General features: G+C 40.0%; 1 protein-coding gene across 2 annotated transcripts in view; it reads right to left on the bottom strand.

The window, feature by feature from the left end:
• trrap (transformation/transcription domain-associated protein) overlaps window positions 1–22,974 on the bottom strand; it is an 83,896-nt gene extending 60,922 nt beyond the window's left edge. The window contains exons 1-33 of one of the 2 annotated variants that reach the window (XM_026179009.2): window positions 22,919–22,974; window positions 22,177–22,348; window positions 21,075–21,124; window positions 20,358–20,468; window positions 19,336–19,440; window positions 18,999–19,082; window positions 17,750–17,806; window positions 17,441–17,566; window positions 16,801–16,878; window positions 16,418–16,506; window positions 15,784–15,880; window positions 14,984–15,122; window positions 14,158–14,236; window positions 13,325–13,559; window positions 12,886–13,222; window positions 12,593–12,690; window positions 12,301–12,495; window positions 12,004–12,195; window positions 11,728–11,893; window positions 11,388–11,644; window positions 11,002–11,202; window positions 9,489–9,640; window positions 6,706–6,905; window positions 6,230–6,447; window positions 5,726–5,923; window positions 5,234–5,494; window positions 4,833–4,994; window positions 4,493–4,589; window positions 4,162–4,283; window positions 2,582–2,752; window positions 2,317–2,385; window positions 1,045–1,065; window positions 377–496 (exon numbers count right to left, since the gene is read on the bottom strand). In XM_026179009.2, the coding sequence (XP_026034794.1) occupies window positions 377–496; window positions 1,045–1,065; window positions 2,317–2,385; window positions 2,582–2,752; window positions 4,162–4,283; window positions 4,493–4,589; window positions 4,833–4,994; window positions 5,234–5,494; window positions 5,726–5,923; window positions 6,230–6,447; window positions 6,706–6,905; window positions 9,489–9,640; window positions 11,002–11,202; window positions 11,388–11,644; window positions 11,728–11,893; window positions 12,004–12,195; window positions 12,301–12,495; window positions 12,593–12,690; window positions 12,886–13,222; window positions 13,325–13,559; window positions 14,158–14,236; window positions 14,984–15,122; window positions 15,784–15,880; window positions 16,418–16,506; window positions 16,801–16,878; window positions 17,441–17,566; window positions 17,750–17,806; window positions 18,999–19,082; window positions 19,336–19,440; window positions 20,358–20,468; window positions 21,075–21,124; window positions 22,177–22,276 (4,587 nt within the window). In that variant the 5' untranslated portion in view covers window positions 22,277–22,348; window positions 22,919–22,974. The remainder of the gene's footprint in view (window positions 1–376; window positions 497–1,044; window positions 1,066–2,316; window positions 2,386–2,581; window positions 2,753–4,161; window positions 4,284–4,492; window positions 4,590–4,832; window positions 4,995–5,233; window positions 5,495–5,725; window positions 5,924–6,229; window positions 6,448–6,705; window positions 6,906–9,488; window positions 9,641–11,001; window positions 11,203–11,387; window positions 11,645–11,727; window positions 11,894–12,003; window positions 12,196–12,300; window positions 12,496–12,592; window positions 12,691–12,885; window positions 13,223–13,324; window positions 13,560–14,157; window positions 14,237–14,983; window positions 15,123–15,783; window positions 15,881–16,417; window positions 16,507–16,800; window positions 16,879–17,440; window positions 17,567–17,749; window positions 17,807–18,998; window positions 19,083–19,335; window positions 19,441–20,357; window positions 20,469–21,074; window positions 21,125–22,176; window positions 22,349–22,918) is intronic. The other variant, XM_026179011.2, reaches the window with a different exon arrangement.
• Between the last annotated feature and the right edge of the window lie 663 nt (window positions 22,975–23,637).

Raw genomic sequence — 23,637 nt, 5'->3', positions numbered from 1 at the left:
GGTGTTGGCCAGAGGGGCCGATGGCGTGATATGGCAGCCGCGCTTCTGTCAGTCTGCCCCAGGGCAGCTGTGGCTACAACCGTAGCTGCCTCCACCAGTGTGTGAATGTGAGAGTGAATGAATAGTGTCATTGTAAAGTGCTTTGGGTGCCTTGAAAAGCGCTGTATAAATCTAATCCATTATTATTATGTCTAAATCCTTAATGATAGATACTTTGTTAATGGAAGAAACAACTAAAACCGCCCTCTTTTTGAACTGTTTGGGAGCGATCTATTTGCTAATCATCCAACTGCTTTCACTGCCTGCCCGATGCAGTTTTACACCACTGTTAGATATTACCTACAACTCCATCTACATAATGCAATTGGTTTCCTACCTCTATGAGCATGGCCCTCTCAGTCTTCATGACCACCTCTAGTAGAGGTTTGACTAGAGTCTGCGGTGCCGCTGGGATCAGGTGGAAAAGGTTAATGATGGCTGAACAGATCTTCATCTCCTACAGGAAGATTCAAAGACATACAACAAAGGGAACAAAGGAGTGGATGAAATTCTTGGACAGATGAGCTGCACACAAACATCATTCCTGACAGACAGTCTTGATCAACAGCCACTGTGGAAAGACGAGGATGAACCTCAGTCAAATGACTGAAAGTGCAATTCGTAATTAATAGGGTGTTAACTTCCCACAGGAAAGGTGCAGAGTACCACACACACCAGCTTTTGGATTAGACAGAGTAAAAACAAATAAAAGGAGCAACATGGTTATTTTATAAATCCTATGACTTTTGCGCTTCCAAGATGCCAGAAGGGAATAAAAGAGCAGAATTCAACATTTCTAGACACTCAAAATTAGAGTTAGAGTGAAGCTGAGATGATGGTAACAATTCTCGAGATGACAACAGACACATGGACACATAAATACAGGGCAACTCCACCACTACCATGACATTGGCTCAATTCACCAGCACGACACTGGATCAGACCAAATTTCAATCACTGACAAAGAGTTACCAACAGAGGGCGCAACACCGGGTCGCATCTCACCTCAACACCTTCCAACGCAGGCTGTGCCAGAATGGGAGACAATGATCAGAGTCAGCAGAACAGCATGTGTGCTTTTTTTGTGAGGCTATCTGTTGTCTGTCTTTGTTCAATATGGAAGGTGAGCTGATAAGATGGGATGATAATGGAGGGGCAGATTATCGCAACCTTTACAAGTGACCGCAGGAAAAACTTTTCTTAGCCTCCGGTGAATAAAAAGGCAAGGGCCACATTGGAAATAGAGGTCAGCTAACATACTGATCGAATGATTTTTTTGGCTTATCGACGACATACTTATATATGTTGCCTGATACACATGGACAAGCCCATCATTTTTAAATTCCAAGATAACTTTAATATACTGTGTATATATATATATTTTTTTTAATTTTAGTTGGGTAACACAGAATCAATGGAATAAATACTTAAGTAACTGAAACAAAGTCTAGAGAGTGAGGGCGAAAAGAAATAATCATATTTCATGCATGCACTGTGGTAAGTTTTGTTTTTTATCTGTCACAAAAACTCTTCCTCGTTACTACACCCCGTCAAAACCCACACATCTTCACACCATCCTCTTCGTCCCTGCTCTATTCCTCCTCCCACACTTTTCTTTTTCCTTTATCATAATTGACTCCCTGACCCTGGTTCTGCTTTCACTTCCAGGTCTGCTGTCAACGGGCACAAAGACCAAAATTTGGAGGGCATGAAAGACAAAAGGCCAATTTGCATCTAATTAAAACAGAACACTTTCAGATGGGTTAGGATGAAGTCACACAGAGTAGGGAGCAAAGAAAAAAAGGCAGGTGTTTTGGCCAATCTTTCTGTCACCTCTTCTCGCTGCCTTTTACAAGGTTATCTGCGGGGAGATAATGAGGAGACAGAGTACGAGGCCAACCACAGCCTGCCTGGTGCCTAATTAATCATTGATTGTAATATGGACACTCACAACTCATCTGGGAGGAGGCCACACAGAGAAGGGGCACTGCATGTGACTAAGGCTTTCTGAAAACAAGGGGCAATTTCTCATTCCCTATTGGTAATGGTATTTGCTTTGGACATAACAGATGACCTGAACAAATATGGCGCCAGCAGACGACCGTATCAACATGGTCCTAGTGGCCGTGAATGCTTTTGTACTACACTGAAGCAGGATTTTAAAATAAGACATACAAAAGAAAAGAAGACAAATACATGTCAAGACTGTACAAAGATTCCCATCTGTGGTATTTTTGCAGTTTTACACGTGGGCAGATCTGAAATGAGTTTACTTACGCTGCCATCGCTCCGCTGGCCTCCTTTGTGTGTTATTACAACTACCTCCATCCACTTCCGCAGGTGTTGCTGAGAAAGAAAAAGAAATAAGATGCCTGTGTTTAAGTAAGGTTTTGATAGCTGACTAAAACTAAACTAAAAACTAAGTGCCAAAAATTTTTAGTTAACTAAAATAAAATCAAAAACTAGTCTTTGAATAAATAAAAGCTGATGCCTTAGTATTAACCTGCCAGTTTTAACACAGAATTCGACGTAAGTTTCTCACCATCATCTGGTCACAGAATTTGTCATTGAAGGAGTTGGGGAAAAGTCGTGTGACAGAGGTCAGGCGGTTCACCACATTGAGAGTCAGGCTGCGGTAATCACCCAGCATCATCAGTAATGGGCGCATGTGAGTGTGGATCTGATCAACCTCAATCGTGGCACCTTCCAAAAACTACAAGAGGAGAATGGACAAAGTAGAAATGTTCAGCAACAAGACAAAGTGACGAGTGGTTTGTTTGCCTTGATTAATAATATAACACGTATACAACACTCAAATATTATTCAGATTTGTGTGGTGATGTTTACTAAAGTTTTGGACACAGTGATTTTAATTTCACCTCTATATTTTTCCCCCTAATCATGAGACTTTTCAGGTTTTCTAGCCCCGTGAACTGGTCACTACCCCTTGTGTCTCCATTAAAGTAATAAGGCCACTCAAATGACAGCATGTTGAGCTGTAAACGAGCACACATGCCAACCAAACACTGATGACGCACACCCACACACCCTCACACACACGGGAGGGAATGATGCATGGCAGCCACATTCATTTTCCTCTCAGCGTTGAGAACAAACACTCCATCCTGTATCGATCTGGCCATGGCAACGCTCATTAGTGCTAGCAGGGCAGAGATGAAAGAAGGGAGAGAACAGAAAATGGCAAGGAAAAAAAAATATCACAGGATAGTGAAAAGGAGTGATGGTGGCAGAAAAAATAAATAAATAAAATAATAAGGACACATAAATTGATAGGAGAGGGGACAAAGAGCTTGGAGTAAATAGATAGAGGCTAAGATGGCATGGATACTTTAATGAAGTATCCAGAGCTGGTTCAGGGACAGTGTGATAAAGCTGACGGAGGTCCACATAAAGATGGAAGTGGGTGCGGAAATGATATGAGGAGAGAATTAACAAAGACCTTACAAATAAAAAACTATGTGTAAAGCAAGAAATGAGAAGAATGGAAAACAAGATAATATACAAACAGAAAAATAAAGAGGTGAAAGAGGAAAAAGTGACACGGTAGAAGGCCATTTCAAAGGTGCAGAAAACCTGACTCTGAAATCAAATAAACGATTGTGACTACATTTAATTATCAGTTCGTGGGTAGATCACCTCATAGTTTAACCAAACAGATTAATGCATATTTTAAAAGGTTACGGCGTCAAGTCTAAGCTCTGTTGTGGCTCCAAGGTAACTGCAGTTAAATTAGGTGCTGTAACACAGATACAAGCTTTCTCAGTAATCGATAAAGTCTTGAAATTAATTCCAAACAATTCAAAAACAAAGCAGTTGCCAGGATAAAGAGCTCTAAATAGAAGAAGTTAAATAAAGACGGTCTCACAAGCAGAAAAACACAACTAAAAGTAGGAGACATTTAGCCTTGCTGAAAATTTGCACCACATTGTGATACTGTAAATTAACAACATGAACCTGGCATCATGATTTCTAACAGCAATATTGAGAACATAAAAAGTTATTCATCTCTTAGAAAAGCATTTTTTTATATATCTAAAACTACTACAAAAAAGGAAATTTAATTGAGGTGAAAAAATTAACATGAAATGATGTAACACTGACCTTCCTCATGCATCCCTCACCCGCCTCCTGTAGCTCATTGTTGGTGGAGTTGAGGGCTTTGAACAAGGCAGCAATGATCTTCTCTCTGGACTGTGGCAAGTAGTTACAGGCTGCCAGGGCATCTAATGAGGATAAAGAATATTAATGACACTCTACACTTGCATGAATAGACTATAATAATAGTCTTAAGATGTGGTCTACAGTACTGATTTAGACAGGGATTTTAAGAAGGTTTAAATCTGACACGCACACTCACACATGCACACGAACACAAAAGAAGAGTAACCATCCCTGGTACACTAACAAACAATGCAGAATGGGGCCTACTTACTGAGGGCTGCTATACGGAGGGGAACCAAAGAGGGAAGGCTCTTGTAACAGGGCAGCTTCATCAAAGCAGCATCCTCTGCCTCACATAGGTTCAACAGCTGGATAGTGGAAAAAGCATAAATATGACATAAAGAGCAGAGGTGAACAGGTCAGTGATCCATTAAATTAGATCAAGCTTATATGCACCGTGTAAAAGGATAAATACTTAAAACAGATGAGCCAAAGCCAAGCAGCAAGTTTGAACCCACAATATTGTTTCTTTCAAGGTTAAAGTCCTAACAGTTGCATTACTGTGCAGTTCACAATTAAGAAAGTCAAAATGCTCTATGCTAATGACTCACCTCTGTGTAGAAGACCTTGTGTTCCATGACATTAAGGTCCATTGTAAAGAGGCGGGGCTGCAGAGTAGTGCAGAAAGTGTTACCCTCCATCAGGCCGATTTGGGCATTGGCAGGCTGGTGACGCAGCAGGTGTTTCTTGGGAGGAACCATATCTTGCAAAACCTAAAGAAAAGACAAACCCATGAAAAAGGCCCTTGTGTTGTCATTACATTTATATTTCAACACTCATCTTTAGATAGAGATAAAAAATTGGCCATGTGTACACCTGCTGCTGACAGAAAGTAATACTGCAGCTTTTTATTGGAGGTCCTTCTATTCATGAATGCATTGCATTTAAGAAGCAACAGCAGCAAAGTATTAATCCGAATTTAAGGTTTAGAGAAAACTGTTAAGACTTTTACCTCTTTGTGTGGTTCCATGATCACAGTAACACTCTTGCCAGTGACCTGGGCTAGCACCTGCAGGGAGTGCATTGCCTGCTTTCTAACAGTCGAGTTGGGGGAGGTGACCTCTCGGACCAAGTCATGGGTGACCATGTGAAAAGACTTGTCCTGTGCAGCTAGCAACTCCTCTGTCTTTTCTTCATCTTTCAGTGGAGTGGCACAGCGCACCAGCAACTGCTCCAGGGTGGTCTTCGCCATGGCTACTGCTCCATTTGACACCTGTGGATAAAAAAATAAAATAAAAAAATAAATTTTTTTTTAAAAAAAACAGGGGAAAAAAGAAAAATCAGTAACTTAATAAATACAAATGCCTGAACAGGAAGAAAAAAGACATGACACGTTATACAGTATACAGGGCTTACAAAAAAGCACAACCAGGTAAATCTTTGCAACCACAGTTATTTAATAAATAAAATAAATGCATAACAAGTTGTAATCAATTGCTCTCACCTCTCCTGTAAGGTCCATCATGACAAACAGCAGTGCTTTGAGAAAGGTGAGCTGGTTTTGTAGCACCCAAATCAGAGGCAGTCTCTCCATAAGGAACTTGATTGACACAACACCACCAAGCTTGGCATACCAAGCTTGTTCATAGCAGCAGGCACACAGACGCTCCACTATGTAGGAGAAGAGGGGCAGCTGGCATGCCTGGGGATGTAGAAGCCAGGGTAATTAAGGGCGATTCCCATTTAAAAACTATACACGTAACACAGAGTCATTATTGCAAGATGCTAAAAAATGAATTGAATTTGATCAGAGGCTAGTTGGATATAGAGTTCAAATTTCAATATGAAAATGAGAGTAATCAATTTGGCAGAGTATTCATTTTTACGAGGATGACAGAATGAAGTCTTAGCTGGGTTAGTTTACCACAAATTTGCAGAAAAACAATTCATGCTTTTGTTAGACTGCTAAATAAGTGAACCATATAATGCCCTCCTCTTAGTAACGTACCCTCTCCTTAGACCCAAGGATGATGCTGGCCACGTCAAAGATTACGGCCAGGGCGACTTCCCCGATCTTACACAGCTCCTTCTCCTCGTAGGCCATGCAGATAGCTATGGCGTCAATCAGAACAAGTGGATCCATGCCCTGTGAGCCATTCTCCTCGCTGTGGAACATAGCTGTGCTTGGCTGGCTGCCCAGCTGGTAGCACGGCAGCAGGAAAGGGCCTGGGTTGAAAGAGTAGGACAAGAGGAAAGGTTCATGTTTCATGTCAAACATAAGAATGCTACAACTTTACGATAAAGTATGTGTAGATTTTAAACGTCAATTACAAGCATATGTATCACAGGAAACCGGAAATGAACTAATTTTTTTGAACAGCCGAGAATAAAATGTTGATCACAGGGCAAAAGTGAACACTGTTAAATATTAGATCTATATTATCTACTATTAAATCTATAGTACAAAGATTACCAGTCCCTTACCACACTGCTGAGCCACAGCAACCATAGTATAATGGCGAATCAGGCTGGCTACGAAGGGCAGCGCACTGGGCCTCAGGTCTTTTATCACAGCAGACATGAATGCTCCAGTCAGGGCCTGTTCAAAAGTTCGGCGGGCAGGTGTGTCTTGTGCCTTATAGCGGTGAGAAATGATGACACTGGGGATCCACTTCTCAGTAAAGCTAATGAAGGAGAAAACCAAACAATGAATGGGATGTCTACAGATTAAAAAGGATGACATATTGTGGCAGTGGCATGCAAATTTTTTCAAAAAGCCCAAAAGCAATGTAATATGCATTCACACAACATTTAAATGTATATATCAATATCTGTTCTTAAATTTTCTGTCTCCTTTCTGTTCCTTCTGAATTCTTTTTGTCCCTGTTGGTATTTTTGTTATTTAATGCAGCTGAAGGCAACTGAGCCATGATGTGATTGAGCGGCTGCTTTCTCCATGCTTGAGCTTGTGTTTTATAATGCCACATGCCAGGGGCAGACCTGATGGATCGTCTCATTTTATTATTGCCATTTAAAAAAACTGCTCTTTGGAGAACGAGGGAGAAGGAGCGTATGATGCTGTGGGAGGGAAGAGGGGTGAGAAAATGGCAGCGAGCATGGTCTACAGAATGTCAGATCAATTGCCCTTCACTCATTCTGGGGCATGCCACAGTATCACTGCTTCGTTCTTCCAATTTGGCATTTCATGAATTGCAGTGGGGGAGAGGGGGGGGGGAGGGGGGTCTCCCATTCTTCTATAGGGCTTTGGAGCGTGATGTCACGGGGGTGGGCGTGGAAAGGATTTTGGCCCGATCCGCCATTTTGGGGGTCTAAGTAAGGAGCGAAAGCATAGCCATGGTTCGTACTTGCTGTGTGGTCGGCTGCAATGTTCGATCTTACGACCGGCACGGGAATAAGTTTCGATTGTCTTTTTATGCTTTCCCAACCTGGAAGCAACATGAAGGAGCTCATGTATCGGATATTACCAAACGAAGGCGTCTAGCCTGGATAGAAGCCGTGAGACGAGCTGATATCAAGTTCTGTTACGTCTCCAGATATATCAGCTGGTGTGCTCAAGACATTTTCATTCCGGTAAGTTCTAAATATGTTCACATCACACTTTATAGCTGAATAATATCATCGTTGGTGGTCTCGGAAGTTATAGAAATTGCGATCAAACATAGAATGGAGTGACTTGATTGGTTGATGTAAAGACAATAAATGAAATGAGACAGGAAGGACACAAATTGGCGTTAATAATTTACCCGATTATCAATGTGTTAATTTGCATGTACTTTACAATTATGGGCATATAATATGATAACGATATTTTAGCAGTTCAATGATAAATGTGTAACATTAATTATGGTGGGGGGTGGAAAATGGCTATTTCACTCGATGCACTCCAGCTGACTTACTTTGACGACGTACTCAGAGTTTGGCGGCTTGAAAATAGCCAAATCTTGCGCCCAGCCATTTGTAAATTGGATGTGCGCCTCCAGTGACTTGTAATTACGAAACTGGTTCGCTGTGTAAGCGCTTACTCCACAAACAAGATACGTGAAGATATCGGGGTAGGACAGTGGCGGTAAGTCGTCTGGGTCTTTACTCCACTGCCGTATTTCATATGGGTCCAGATTTGCGATGCACTCTATTTTTTTTCCAAGTACCGCTGCTTCACCTCTGGACGCAATCGGTCTCTATACCGTCCGTTTTCTTTTGAGCTGCTTTTAAGCATGTTTCTTGTCGTCGTTGTTCCAACACAGTGTGTTTGTTTTGATTCGTAGACCCCGAAAATGGAGCTGCGCTCCCACAATGCATTGCGGCGTGACGTCAACTCCAAAGCCCTATACTTAGATTGAACAAACACTGAGGCAAAGAGAGATGTTTGAATGATGATGAAGGGAGGGGGAGAAAAAGAGAGAAAATCTTTCAAGTGAGAGAAAAGACAATGCAAATCGAGACGACTGAAGAGGCGATGGCACAGCCCCCGTGATCGTAACTGACACACTTCATTACCCCCATGTGCACAAAGACGTATTTGTGGGCATATGTGTGTTAGTGCATAATGACAGGAGAGTGTAAGGGGCCTGGTGTAGAATAAACAGACAGGGGAAAGTCAATTAGCCCCTGCCCGGGGATCAATGATGGTAATGTGACTAACCCACCCGACAACAACCTTCTTTCCTGTTTGTCTGTTCATATATGGGTTTCCGCCTTGCAGCAGAGCCTGCCAGAGGGTGTGTCTGCAAATGTGTAATTAGCAATGCCTGCCCTTGAGAGGGAATTGATGAAGCAGTGTGGGGTGAAGACATCAAGGAGGAAAGAGAAAGTGGGACATGTCAGCAGGTAGCAAGACAGTTGGAGGCGGTGGAGGTAATGTACATAAAAACCTCGTGTGAGTGGGAGAGGGCAGACAGGAAAGGTGAAGTAGATGGCAAGGTCAACTTGTGCCAAGTGAAGGTAGAAAAAGGTAAGTGATAAAATTACACTTTCGAGTACATACACAGCCAGACTCTGATTAATCACCTAAGTGGAAAACCAGTGTAGCAGATACAGCACCGTTTGTCAACTCATTTATTCTAGATAAAACTAAGTGAATGTAAACACTTCCTTAGGTAGTGTCAATGATTTTTCTTTGGTATAAACTCCAACACATCTATAATAGAGCAAATAATTTATTACATCAGGAATGGTACCCAGGTGCCATGTGGCAACAATATTAAAGTGTATGCTCCAGTCAAATCAAAGCAAGAATGTTTACTCACTTGGGATGAGACAGAAGCTGGTAGAGCGAGTGCTTGTTGTCATCCAGACTTGTCATGGCCACCAGGAAACACTTAATGACCTCCCAGGCCTGTCGTCTGTAGTATGGCTCAGTGTTGGCACTCTTCAGGCAATCTAGGGCTGTCTCAATCGCCTTAGAGGAAATGCAGCAAATGTTACTTCAAAATCTTCAACATTTTCATTCAGAAACTGCAGATTTCTCCGACTCACAATTCCAATATCCTTAAAATTATTAAAATGGGAATTAAATTGCATATGCTACATATGTGATTAATTGGGAGAAGTAACACAGAGCACCATCTGGTTGAGCAAAGGTCATTATCATTTCTACATTATGGGCTGTCAAGCCACGGCAGCCAGGCACTTAAAGGGAGAAAATGAACTAATTAATGCCACTCAGAACAGGGAAGAGAACATGAGGAGGAATACAACAACTGAGAGAGCATGAGAGGAAATGAAGGCACAAGCAAAACCGAACTGTCGACCTGTCAGTGGATTACTATAACCAGATGTGTTAGTCAGGACTGGGCCTCTAACAAATCCTTTAGTAATTAGATATAACATTTAAAAGTAAGATGTGTTAGAGAAGATTTCTCAGCTGATATGGTAAAAGACAGTTGGACAAGAGCTAAAGAAGACAAATAAAAGCTAGAAAATACAAATATATTAAATTCAGTTACAATGTGCCATTTCTACCTGTTGTACCACAGCAAGTTATGCATACTTGTATTTTTTTTTTTTTTATCTCAGTCTATATAACAGCACCTTCAGTTGCCCTTCCCTAATGTGGCAGCAAACCGCATGGCTGCATCTCAAGCCTGCCAGAGATTTATGCCTTTAGCCATAACATGTGGCTGTGCAGCATGTGACAGTCTGTGTGGGTTTCTGTCGGCTGCCTGCGCCCATGATGATGATGGCAAACACGCAGACTGATAGCCAAAAAGAAGGAGCAGCCATTAGTGAGAGTAAATAATGCCGTCATGGTGGCCCACACTAGATTGATGATTACTGACTGGGGATGAGGAGGAGAAACAAGAGATGAATTTAATTACCTGGAGGACACACACATCTCCTCACTCACTTTCTCTTTCACACACACAAAACTGTGACAAAGACATATTGCTCCCAGTGGAGAACAATAATGAGGAATATCAAACTCTTTTACGTTTAATTCTTTCCTTCTAAAAGTAAATCAAAAAAGGAAAAAAGGGGAAGAAAGAGTCCAACTGGTATAAGAAAGTGCTATAAAGTGAAATACTCCCAAATCTTTTCTCTCTGGCAAAAAGCTAAACAACACTGAGGATAGCATAAGGCCTTTTCCTGGCTCAAAATCGACCTGTGCCGGGGTAATTACGCACATAAAAATATGACATATTTTAACGCAAAATCTATGCATTTTCTTCACATTACAGTTATTGGGGTTAATGTTTTCTGCTCTTTAGAAATATCTACAAAGAAAAGAAAAGGGCACAAAAAGACCTGATCATATTTTACCTTCTCCATGGGTAGCTGTATGGATGCTTTGCAGTCAGTGAATTCAGCCTTGATGCTGGGCCCCTGGACCTCAGTCACTACATAATGTAGTCTCTGAGACTCCTTGAGCATCTTCCTGTTGCTGCCTCCAAACTTTCCCAACACCCGATACGCTACATGGGAGATGCTTTCTGCTGGATTACGGAGAGTACGCCACAAAGCCTAGAGCAAAGAGTAGGAAGGGAATAAACTATAAGTTTAAGAAAAAACACACCAGGTACATTGAGGGGGAACGTGGCTATATGGAAGCTTTTGAGTTATCCTTGTATATAATCAATAAAACATTTTCATTCTCTTCTATGAGAAGAGAAAAAACTGTAATCATTATCACAAAAACAACGCCCTACCTGCATGAGTTCAGCCCTGACAGGTTGGATGTGATCGTAAAGGAAGTCAGGTTGTAGGTTGTCCACACACAGCTCCAGGGTACGAAGGCCTTGGCTGACCAAAGTCTGAGAGCCGTTGAGTGCAGATACCAGTGGATCCATTAGCATGGGTAAATATGGCAACAAGGAGCTCAGACGCACTGGCACTGTCAGACAGAGCTCCACAAACAGGTCCTTCATGTGCTGCTTGTGAAGGCCACTCTGAAGCATGTTCAATCCTAATAGAAATGGAAATAGGTGCTTACAATATTTCATACATGAGTTGTCTGTAATTCAGAGTAATGCTGTGTGCGGTTTTTACCTTGTAGCAGGTTAGGCAGAAGGGGTAGAAACTCTTGGTACAGAAGGTCGTGGCTGCCTCCACCAATGGAACGGAAGAGAGCACGGAGAAGCAGGAAGTAGTTGTAGGGCTCCTTAGCTGATTGAGCCAGTTCCATGGAGCTGTTTACTATCTTGTGGAGGTGCGGCTGATGAAAAGGTAAAGTCTTATCAGTAAAACATGGCAATGGTACAGTGAAATAAGTGAAATAGTCTGCCACTACGCCCCCCAAAAAAACTAAAAGAAATATCCATTTACCTTGAGCATCTGCTCATTCTCAGCAGCAAACAGTGATACTGAGCCAAAAACAAGTTTAAAGAGCTTGAGGTAGAGGTTTGACAGCTCAACATTGGAGCCCATCTCTGGCAGTCTTTCAAGAAGATACTCTACTAGGATCGTGGCAAACAGAGCAGACGTTGAGATGTTGGCCAGGAACGAATTTGCCACGATCTAGAAAACAAAAGAGAACAAGAATTGGAATTTGAGCAAGTGATTAATCAAGACCAAAGACCTTATCCCATGTTATTTTCTCTTGATAGGGGAGACAAGACATACCTGCAGTGCGTAGTTCTTCGAGATCCTCTCCACCATGTAGGGAACGGTGGTCTGAAAAATCTCTTTAAATGTAAGAGGGTTCATCATGGTGAAGACCCCAGCAAAGTGCTCCAAAACTTCCTTCTCCTCCTTCATGCGTACAGTCTGGCAGTTAGCCACCCTGATGTATGTCTGCTGATTATTTGCCACCTGCACCTGGTCATGATACACATGAATTATACCACTACTCCATGATTGTCTGTTATGAGACACCATCACCCCTGCAGTACAGTCAGTTTTTATTAGGTTGTACCTGGTAGATGTCCAAAGCCTGCATGGCATATTTGACCAGCTTAATGTAGATCTGAGTCTCCTTAGGCTGGAGCTGCTTGTTAGGAATGAATTGAGCCTCTGTTAAGGGAGAGGGGGGGGGGGAATCACATTTTGAGATGATAAAATCTTGAATTTCCTTATGAAATTATTGTTACGTGTGCATTTATACATTTTTCTAGATGCTTTTTAATCAGGCAAGAATAGTCGAGCATGTGGGATTTTATTAGATATCAATAGGTTTGCAATAAGTGCCACTTGTGTGTCCCCACTCACCTCCAGGTGCCTTGCAAGAGGTGATACCCCAAGTAATTGTCTTCACTCCACACACTAAGGTCTTGACCAAACTGCGGCAATCCGACACCTGAAAGGTCTGCTTGTCTTCCTTTTCACCACCTCGGTCAAAGGGCGTTGCAGGTGGTTGCGGTGTCACAGTAACAGGAGTTGGAGGAGCAGGTGGTGGAATGGCAGGGGTGGTGGATGGAGTGGGTGTGGCTGGCACCGCAGGTATCGCCCCTGGATCAACAACACCCATCTCTGACTGAGGTTTGCATTTCTTGAAGATGGACACAAGCTGGTACCGTGCAATGGTGTGAAATTTAAGTACAAACACCTGTTGATAAAGATAAGGAAAGAGGGAAAATTTTCAATATTTATCTAGCCATATGTCTATTGAAATAAATAAGACTTTTCAATTGAGCCTTGTGCAACCCACCTCCAGCATCCTCATCAGGATGTCTCGCCCATTTCCGTTCTCCTGCTCTGATTTCGAGCGGATACAATCCACCAGGTTGAGCAGCAGCTTGCAGGACATGGTCTGAATGTTACTGGGAAGTGACTCGTCATCAATGTTTTTAGCAAAGAGCTGCACAGCTAGAGATAAATCTGTCAGGGTCAAGTTCTGGCGCACATGATGCACCAGGTCTGCTAGTGTGCTGTAGGCCAAGGGTCTAGAAAATAAGACAGATATGTAACTGTGACATTTGGAGGTGAATCATAATCATATTTCATTACTAAATAGTGGTACAAACTGAACAGACTGGCTTAGTGAGGAAGCCGTATTTTCTAAAAGGCAGAGAAAAGCAATCAAAGAGGCTGAAAGAACAAAAGGATATGGAAAGTAGCTTTGGGATGAAGAGAGAAAGGGAGAGAGAAGACAAGCTAATGAGTGACAATGATAATCCTGCCAGATCTCATCCAGCTGCCGTGCTTCCTATGTATTACTAATGTGAAATGACAGGCATTTTGTTGATGAGGTGAGCTAGTTTGGCAACTGAGGCGGGTCAAGGAGGTTTTGCAATCCAACTAAAGGAGGATGTGCAAGCAGCCTGCACTCTGGAGACGAGGTTGTACATGACAACTTGACAGTGCCTTCTGTGCTGCAGTGTTTTCAGTCAGCTTCCTTGAGAATTTTGCAGTACTGAGAACTACCTGATTAATATGCTAGGACACTTAACATGCACCTGGCTGAGAAATCATCCATGAGAAAGAGGCTGTTCTGACACAGAGGAGTTCGAATGATCGTGACTACACATACAAAGAACTTACCTAAGCGTCTCCCGAGCAGTGTAGCCAGAACCGATGAGGATGGACTCATCAAAAAGTTTGTCCATACATGGGATAAACTCTGAAACACAATGAAGTAGATATTGTGAATTCAGAGCTGATAGTTGCACCTGAAACAGCAGCTGATGGGTGACAGAATTAAATAAAAGCAGTAAAAGAATATATTAAGAGGGTGTTACTGGAAATGCTTTTATTTGTGATTAATACACGAAAAAAAAACTACATGCCATTTGGTTTATTTAATATTATAAATTTAGCACTGTGCCTGACACTGCTTTGTCAGCAGGAGGTTAACAGCAAACACCTAACAGCGTTGGTAAATCTGTCACAGAAAATAAGCCAAAATCAGTAAAAGTGGTTTGACCTGCAGCAGAAGAAGTAACTTGCAGTAAAATGCAGAAAAATCATCCAAAATGTGTCGTGCTATGTCAAGGCTTCACTGATGGATGGTTGTGCTTTCATTCCATTTCATCTACAGTCTCACTTTTAACCTCTCAGTCACCAATTCAAAATGAGGTTCTATAGCTACATTTTGACAGCTAATAAAAATTTTATTTTGGAAAGAGTGAAATGTGTAAACTCAAGTATGCTTTGGAAAGGATCCAGGCTGCTGGTGTTTTTGACTAGAACAAACACATTAAGTAACACTTAGCATTAACGTTTTAGAAAAAGGCAAAACATGTCTAGTGCCAAAAAAAAGAAAAAAAAAAGAAAAAAGACTTTAAGACTGTAAAAAATATTTTCGAGACATCAAATCATTCTTTGTTAGGATGGATTACACAGAATGTGTTTGTGTCCATATACGTACGGCTACGCAGGTCAGTTGTGAGGATGTGCTTGGCTGCAATCAGCAGTTCTTTGCGGAGATGAGCGGTCTCAGAGGGGCAATTGGTCAGCAACTGCAGCATACCCTTTACCATCTGTTGAGAGTACTTTGCTACCAAGTCCTAATATGGTAGACAAACACATACAGTATGATTAATGATTAGGATTATTTTAAAATGGATTATTCTGAGGGCAGTCACACACCAAAAAACAAACAAAAACAAAACAAAAAAAGAAGGCAGTAATAATACAAAGAAAATCTTTTTCAAGCTCTTTCTTTGCAATGCGGACACACACACACACACACACACACACACACACACACACACACACACACACACACACACACACACACACACACACACACACACACACACACATAATTCCTGTAAGTGGGTTCTAATTTCTGTCAGTGTTTTTGAAATCAGTACAAGTTGTCTCAGAATGTTTACACACAGTGAATAAAGCAGGTGGTAAATTCAGAGAAGCTATTTGTGCTATTATTATTTATTATTATTATTATTTTGGTTCAAGAAACTAAAGCAAGTGTAACTCAGTTTTAGCTTCGTTTTTCCATTGTCTTCCAATTACTAAACAGAAAATAGTACACCTTTTCCTGCCAATCACAACAGCTATGTGCAGAAACAAAATTCAAACACGTGCAAATGATTCACAACATCATGACACATACAAAGATGCATCTGAAATTACATTTATGTTACTTCACTCAGCAGGATCAAATGACACTGTTTTGCAGTGTCATTAACCATCAATAAGAAGTACCTGGTAGATTCGAATGATGTAGGCCAGGAATGACAGTGTCTTGATCTGGGCAGCAATGAAGTCTGCATACAGCTCCTTGTTATAAAGCTTGTGTTGTCTAAAAAAAAAGAAACAAAAAAGTCATTTAGTCCCATCAAAACACTGATGACAGTGTTAATGATGATGTATGCCTGCAGTAATTACAGAGGTTAAAATCGTGGGAGTCAATTCTACAAGGGTGACTTATTTGCTTGCGTCACAGCAGAAACTGTTTCTCTGTATCTGCTAGAGACTGCTCAGGTATTTTGTGTTAAATTAATTCTGCTCCATTTCCCTTCTGTTCAGAATGCTTAACAAAACCCTCTCCCCACCCAGAAAGGTCTCGTATCTTACTAAAACAACAATTTTTTTAAAAACAATTTTACCTTCCCCAAGTAGGTTTTAGCAAGCAAGCAAAGAGCCAAGTAACACTGTCAGCTAACTTGGCATTAGCAAAAAAAAAAAAAAGAAAGAAAAAAAAAAAGGAGGAAAATGAAATCAGTTCCTCAAACCCATTTCAAAGGCTGTAAATTGGAAATAAAAGTTATTACTCAAACTCGTATCTGAGATACACTCCCACGGCTCACATAGATGCTTTTAGCCGGATATACTTTACCTGGCCTGGGGAGACACTTGAAGCATGATGGTGTTCATGATGAGAGGCACAAATTCTGACACCACATTGTGAATGTTTAGTTTGTACAGCTGAGGAGACAGAGCAAACATACAACCTGAGTTACTACACAAAAAAAACCCTCCAACATTTTGATATACACATTGTAATGTATATACCAAAAATACATTGCTGTTATTTAGTGTTTCCTTTGCATTTAGATTACAAGTTTTAAACATAATATATTATAAAATGTTTTATAAGCAAGAAAACGTCCCATTTTGAAGCAACCTTCATTCTTTTTTTCTCATTCTGGAACAACATTGCCTTATTTTCCTGTGTGAACAGATGTGTATATTACAAAAGTTCAAGAGTATTACACTCACTTGATACATCAGCACCACTATGATAGGCAGCTCTGCTAGCACCTTGAGAGACAAAGAACCCCGCGGGATGATGGTGTGCTGGAGGCAGAAAGAAAAGGACAAATGTGAGTCCTGAGTGACACAAAAGCTGGACATAAAAACTGTTTCCAGGAAATGCAATACTGCTGCATAAAGAGGAGGTAAATAGCTCAGTGGAGTAATAACAACTACTGTTTGCGTTCACATTTTCTGGATTTTTGGAGTTATGCTTCCACTGTCATTTTTGTCCAATGAAGACCAGAACTCATTTTAAGGAAAAGAGTTTATGAAATTTACATTTAATAATGGACAAAGTTTCCTAGCGAGAAAAAATTATATGCAGCATCAGATTAAACTGACAAAACTGTATGGCTTATAAATGTTCAGTTTACCCGGAGCAGAGAATTCATTACTCTAATAATGCTGAAAATGTAAAACAAGTCGCTGCTTTAAAAATAAGAGCACAATGTATTATTTAATACATTTTATATCATGGTATTGTTGCAGTTGCTCTTATTGTATCAAAACAGTGCACTACTACCCTCCACTGGCTGCAGGCAGTACTGTAAAAAGTAGACAGTATTAAGTAGAAACAACAGCTAGAAAGGGGCGGTTAGCTCACTGTTCGTGTTTCACTATCTTCCCTCTCAGGTGCAGTCTTAACCAGCACTGATGTGATCATCCCCACCATTTCTGGTGAGGGAACTGTGTTCTCTGCTATCACCTGTGGATTCTCAAAATACCTCGCCTAGAAGAAAGTAGAAATAGAAGGAAATTACGACTTGATAAAGATACAGGTGGCAAGGAAGGCGAGCAGTGAGAGAAAACAATGGCAACTTAAAAGTGCTTTCACTAAAAACAGAGTCACATCAGAAACAACACCTTTACTATCACTATACCCAAAACCACCTGCTGAAAAGCCTTTACTTACAACAACTTTAGGAAGGTCTTTGTAAATCTGCTTCACAAAGTCCAAAAAGTGGTGAATCTGGGAAGAGAAGAATACAGTAAACATGTTGATCTAATACACACAAACTACTTAAATGTTCTATTTTTCATGAAAAGTTACACAAGTACTTCTGCCGCTGCTGTCTCTCATTCAAGTCTTGTTCTTCTAAACATGTTTAGTTTGCTAGTCATATTTTTATTGATCACTGTGTGTTTTAAGAGATAAAGTATTTACTGTATTTGTTAATTATGACTCATCACATCTAATGGCCATTTATAAAAAAAAAGTGTCCTTCAAGAGATCATAATATTTCTTCATTAAGGACAGCATTTATGGTAAATGGCCTGCTTTACTTAGTCCCTAAGGACCCCAAAGCGTTTTACACTACATTCAGTCATTCACCCATTCATACACACATTCACACACAGGTGATGGCAAGCTTTATTGTAGCCACAGCTGCCCTGGGGCGCACTGACAGAGGCAAGGCTGCCAGACACTGGCGCCACCGGGCCCTCTGACTAGGGCTGCTCGGTTATGGCAAAAATGATAATCACGATTATTTTCACTGAAATTGAGATCTCGATTATTTGACGATATTTATTTAACAATAACAATGTATTGAATAATGGCTTTAAAGATTGTCAAAAAATAATATAAAATAGTGTGCAAATACTGATAACAGTGCAAATGTTTGCAATATAAAAAATAAATGAAAAATGCAACTTAAAGAAGTCCAGACGCTTTTCTTTGCAAGCTCCTTTGACTACGATGACCTGGATGACTGAGAACCTTCACAGACATGAAAAATGTAAACATCTATGTTTAGTGAACTTTGTTACACGGAGCAGCATGAGAGTAAAGCACGAGGGAGGTGCTAATAATCGGCTCAGTCATTTTTAATGATCGTTGAAAGCCCAGATCGTAATTTAGATTAAAATTCGATTAATTGAGCAGCCCTACCTCTGACCACCACCGGGTGAAGTGTCTTGCCCAAGGACACAACGACTGAGACTGTTGGAGCCGGGGCTCGAACCGGCAACCTTCCGATTACAAGACGAACTGCCAACTCTTGAGCCACGATCATTATGACCAATGATCAGGGTTTTTTTTAACTGATTATTAGTTAACTAAGAATTCAGACTGAAGACACACATAATATCAGCATCATCACTTTCTCAACTGTCATTACAATGCCCAACAAACTTTAAACACAGAACACAAAGATGCTCACCTCCTGAGAGATTGGAGGCCGGAACTGTTTGTGTAGCTCAATAATGATGCGAAGGCATATCAGCACATTTTCCTCACTTTCAATCTAGAAAAACAAAAAAACAAACAAAGGGGGAAATATAAACATAAAAAGCAGCCACCTGACTTCATGTGTGCAATGCATAATTACATATATGATAAATTACTAATTCCTACTATTCACAGTGAGTGGTAAAAATCAAACATCAAGATGCAAAATATTTACAGTAAGAATATTGACAATATAATTTTAAAGCACCTGACAGGTATAAAACCATAAAAAAAAAATCACGATGTTGTAAGAAAACAGGGGTTCATACCTCCAGGAAGCGGAACATCACAGAGAGGATGTTCTTGGTGTGGGGACGAAGGTGCTCATTTGTTGGAATGCGATGGATGATTTCCAGCACTAGCTTTCGCAATTGCTTAAAAAATTAAAATAAAATGAAATAAATAACAGGTAATCACGTTTAAATTAAGAATTCAAACTTCATTACACTCATATCATTTCAATTCAATTCAGTTCAATTTTATTTATATAGCGTCAAATCACAACAGTTGCCTCAAGGTGCTTTATATTGTAAGGTAAATATCCTACAATAATACAACTTTGATTAAATCCAACAGTCACTAAATTCATTAGATGTGTTATAATGAATTTCATTGACTAATGTACCACAAACATTTAACAGCTCTGTAAGGGGGGGAAATCCATGCTAAACAGTAAGTTTGGGTAACTCAATCAATTCATGCAGCTTTCTCTGGTTCTGTTCATCCTTCTACACTGTTGTGCTGTCAGGTGATAAGCTTTATTGATATTAGCTGTAGATTTTTCTGCACACTACTGAATATAACGGAAATAAGTTAAAGTAACTCAGTCACTCAATTTGTGCATTTTGATGTTCATCCATGTAGATTGTTTTGGTGTGAATTGATTAGCTTTGGTGTTATCAGTTGTAGAGATGTCTGCATTTGAAAAACACTTGCCTTGTGGTGCTCTAAGCAAAACCTCATGACTCAATTACTGAAAAGTAGGCACAAGTCATCATCTTCAGGGTCACTGAAGGAGCGACTTTTTCTAATGTTTACATAGAACAACCAAAAGATGCAGCTAGCTAACAGTACAGCTCAGAGACCGCTATCCAATTGATGGGTCTAGTTCAGTTATCCATTGATTAACATTTCAGTAACCGTGTCCTGTTGATTTAATCAAGTGGTGCTTTATGTAGCAAAAAGATGTGATATTAGTTCTATTATAACAAAGAGAAACCAGACACCTTTACAACAGGTATGTTAAAGACTCACACCAATCTAGATAGATAACACATCTTTTTAAAGTTACCTGTGTTGGTTTTTCTTGAAGAAACTGCACCTCTCCATCCTGAAGAAATGTAAGGAAGCGAGGGATGATATGTTCTAAGAAGGTGGAGTACTGAGGTGAAGAGGTCACATTCTGAAATAGTCAAGTACAAAAAAAAAACAACAACTTTGTTACAAGCGTTTTCGTGTTTCTGCAGGCTTACATTAATACATTAGAAGTTCTCATCTGATAACCTAACATCCCATGGTAATGACCAATAGGGCTTCTGGTGTAGCCTGCATTACCAAGCTAATAGACAATATTACCTATACCAATACTTTACTTTATATTCCATCTGTGGGTCTTTGTTTACAGTACAAATATGAAGGCAAGTCAATTTTAAATAACAAAACTGTGTTATAGACAGTTATTTGGAGATTTCCTTTTTCAAAGTTTGTTTACCTACATGCATCCAAAACCAACTCAGATATAACTTCTCATTACTAATGGTGCCACAAATAGATTACAAGTATAAATCCAAAAGTTTCCTGTATCAAAGCATTTTCATCTCTGCAAATATTCTCAACATTTATAATACCAACATTTTTAAGGTTAGGATTCCAGTTACCACTCAAAATCTCACACAATTACATTTTAGTAAGATCCATAAAAACTACCAAAAATCCACCATAATCTATCTTTAGAGACAAAGAAAATGAATCTACTCCATCACAGATTGGAAACATTCATCAAACTCACCTCAAAGTTCTCGCTGACCTCCTGCATCATCTTCAGTTTAGTTTCATCAGCTGGAAGTTGAAGGACAAGAGTGTCACCATTAATCAAACTTGCTAATGATACAGTTCCAGGTGTCATTGTTATCTCCATGTGCTCAGCAGGGGCTCTCAGATCTTATCAGTTTTACTTTCAGCGTCCAGGCTAATCAAAAGGTACATCAAGAATCACACAGACACACACGCACACACTCACAAGCACTCTCCCACACATACGTACCTTTGACTGGACTAAAGCATATCGCTCTCATCACATCGCTCATGCTAAGCACAGGGACCTCATCTGAGCAATTTTGGACACACCAAACAGGAGTAACGAGCTGCATCTAATAACTAATGTGCATAAGAAATGTGCCTTTCTCACATTAACTATTCCCTTGCCCATCAAAAAATATGTACATTTATTATTTCATATACTAATTGCAAAATTCTGGGTGGACCCTGAAGTTTAAAGTAACAATTTCGCCAACAGCCACTGCTACTGATATTTCAGGGTTTTGTTGTTAATGTCATCTATCTCGCTCTTTATAAACAAGGAATCAAGGAAATCTGCACCGTATAAGATAACTGAATCTTTTAAAGTTGCTCAGCTCCTCATCACATTACCTATGAACATTTAGCTTGTGCAAAATTGATTACCGTTAACTATTGTCATTGGCAAATGTCACTCCCTTTTTGATTAATGGCAAATATCAGTGAACAAGGCCAAAATCAACTGACATGTCCACAACACTTTTATAAAAAAAAAAACTAATGCACACACATCTTCCTCCTAATAACCGTTAAATATGTATGCCAAGTATCCATACTTAAATTGGATAATGCCTCTAAATCCCAACAATTTATCTGTAACTGCTGGATTACTGTTGGATAAAACCTTTTAAACCCATAAGGGCATTTAAGTGTTTAGAGGCTTAAAAATACATGCAGCTATTCAAACAATAAATCTGCATTTTGAAACAGTAATCCTCACAAAAACAAATAGATATTTTCTAAAACTAAGTAATTTTTCCAGATTTTTCAAACATCTGACACCAAAAAATACACAGCAAGGTTTATGAACTTACGTGTGTTCGCATCTGTTAGAGCTGCCACAAATTGCAGGTACTTCTTCATAAGTGTGGTCTGGTCCACCACAGTGGGACTGGGCGCGGGTACAAAGGCCATGGTGGCAGCACGGACAGACTGGGATGCAGTCTGCACAGGTCTACGCGATCACTTTGAGCTCATGTACACTACCTGCAAGAGGAGATAAATTACTTATCTTTGCATGCAAAAAAAAAACAACAGAAGATGTATCTGATGAGCATTCAGGTAAAATTAGTTTGTAACAGGAAACCTGCTGCGTCCCACCAACAAACCGGTAACGTCCATAATAAATAACATGCCAATAAATGGGCGCAGAGTGATGACATCATTATGCATCAGCTAGCACAATTTCTGTGCACTCTAATAGCGTTTGAAAATTTAAATGAACAAACTTGGGGTTTCGGCATAAAACTGGAACCAATGTTTTGTTAAGACGCATTGCAATCTTAATGATTTACTCAATGAAACACAAATTTATACACATTTATTTTAGAGAACCAGCTGTCGAACGGCAATGCTAAGCTAGTTTCGTTAAAGAAAGAAAGCGCTCGCGCATCCCAGAACATTAAACTCCTTTAAGGAGACTATAAACAAGAGCCACAAAAAAATAAAGCACATTTGCTTCAACTAAAACCTACCCCAAAACACCAGTATCTAAGACTCCCCAAAACTGCTTATATTTATCCAAAGTTTGTAAGAGAGAGCGAATCTTTCACTTACCAAACGCCACAGACAGGAAACTGTCCCTCGCCTGTATGCGCCGTGCTCGCGCTCCCGTTTGCGCCCAACGATGTGTGATATCTCTCCGCGCAATGCATATTATAGCTTCTTTTTTAACAATGAAATATGGTATTATGATATCTGTTTAGCATTTATATGTGCATAATAGTGACAAATTCGTTATTAAGCTCTATAATAATACATTTTTTAAATGAAAAGCTGTTATCCTAGTACCCGCGGAAGAATATACAGTGTAAAACAGTAGCTATAAGACCATCATTTTCGATGGTCTTCTGGCTCCTAGGCTTCTACAGTAGAGGAAGTAGTAGGCTAAGTAACATGGTTCCTGGAGGTAATAGGCTTCCCAGTGGGGCAGACGTTTCACCTTGAATAAATATAATATAAGTGGTCTTTGTGCAAACAATATATATTCAAATATAAGCAATCATTAATAGAGGACTTAAAATAGAAGTTTGTACTGATGACTTCGTTTTAAAAAATAGGCAATTTGAAGCTTTTTTTTAGTTATATGGATACCTGCTTGACATGCTATTCCACAATACTGATGGGACAATACAATACAATAAATAACTACTGTAATTAATAACAGGTCGTGAGTTTGCATTTTGGAAAGCCAACACACATGTAGATGCCTTTCAAATGTTAGTAAAATAATGTTTTAAGGGATGTGTTTACACGGAGTTGAACAGATTTTGCAT

This window comes from Astatotilapia calliptera, chromosome 8 (genome assembly GCF_964374335.1).
Source record: "Astatotilapia calliptera chromosome 8, fAstCal68.1, whole genome shotgun sequence".
Taxonomy (NCBI): domain Eukaryota; kingdom Metazoa; phylum Chordata; class Actinopteri; order Cichliformes; family Cichlidae; genus Astatotilapia; species Astatotilapia calliptera.
Note: the sequence above shows the minus strand (reverse complement) of the source record. Positions and strands in the feature narration are given on the sequence as shown.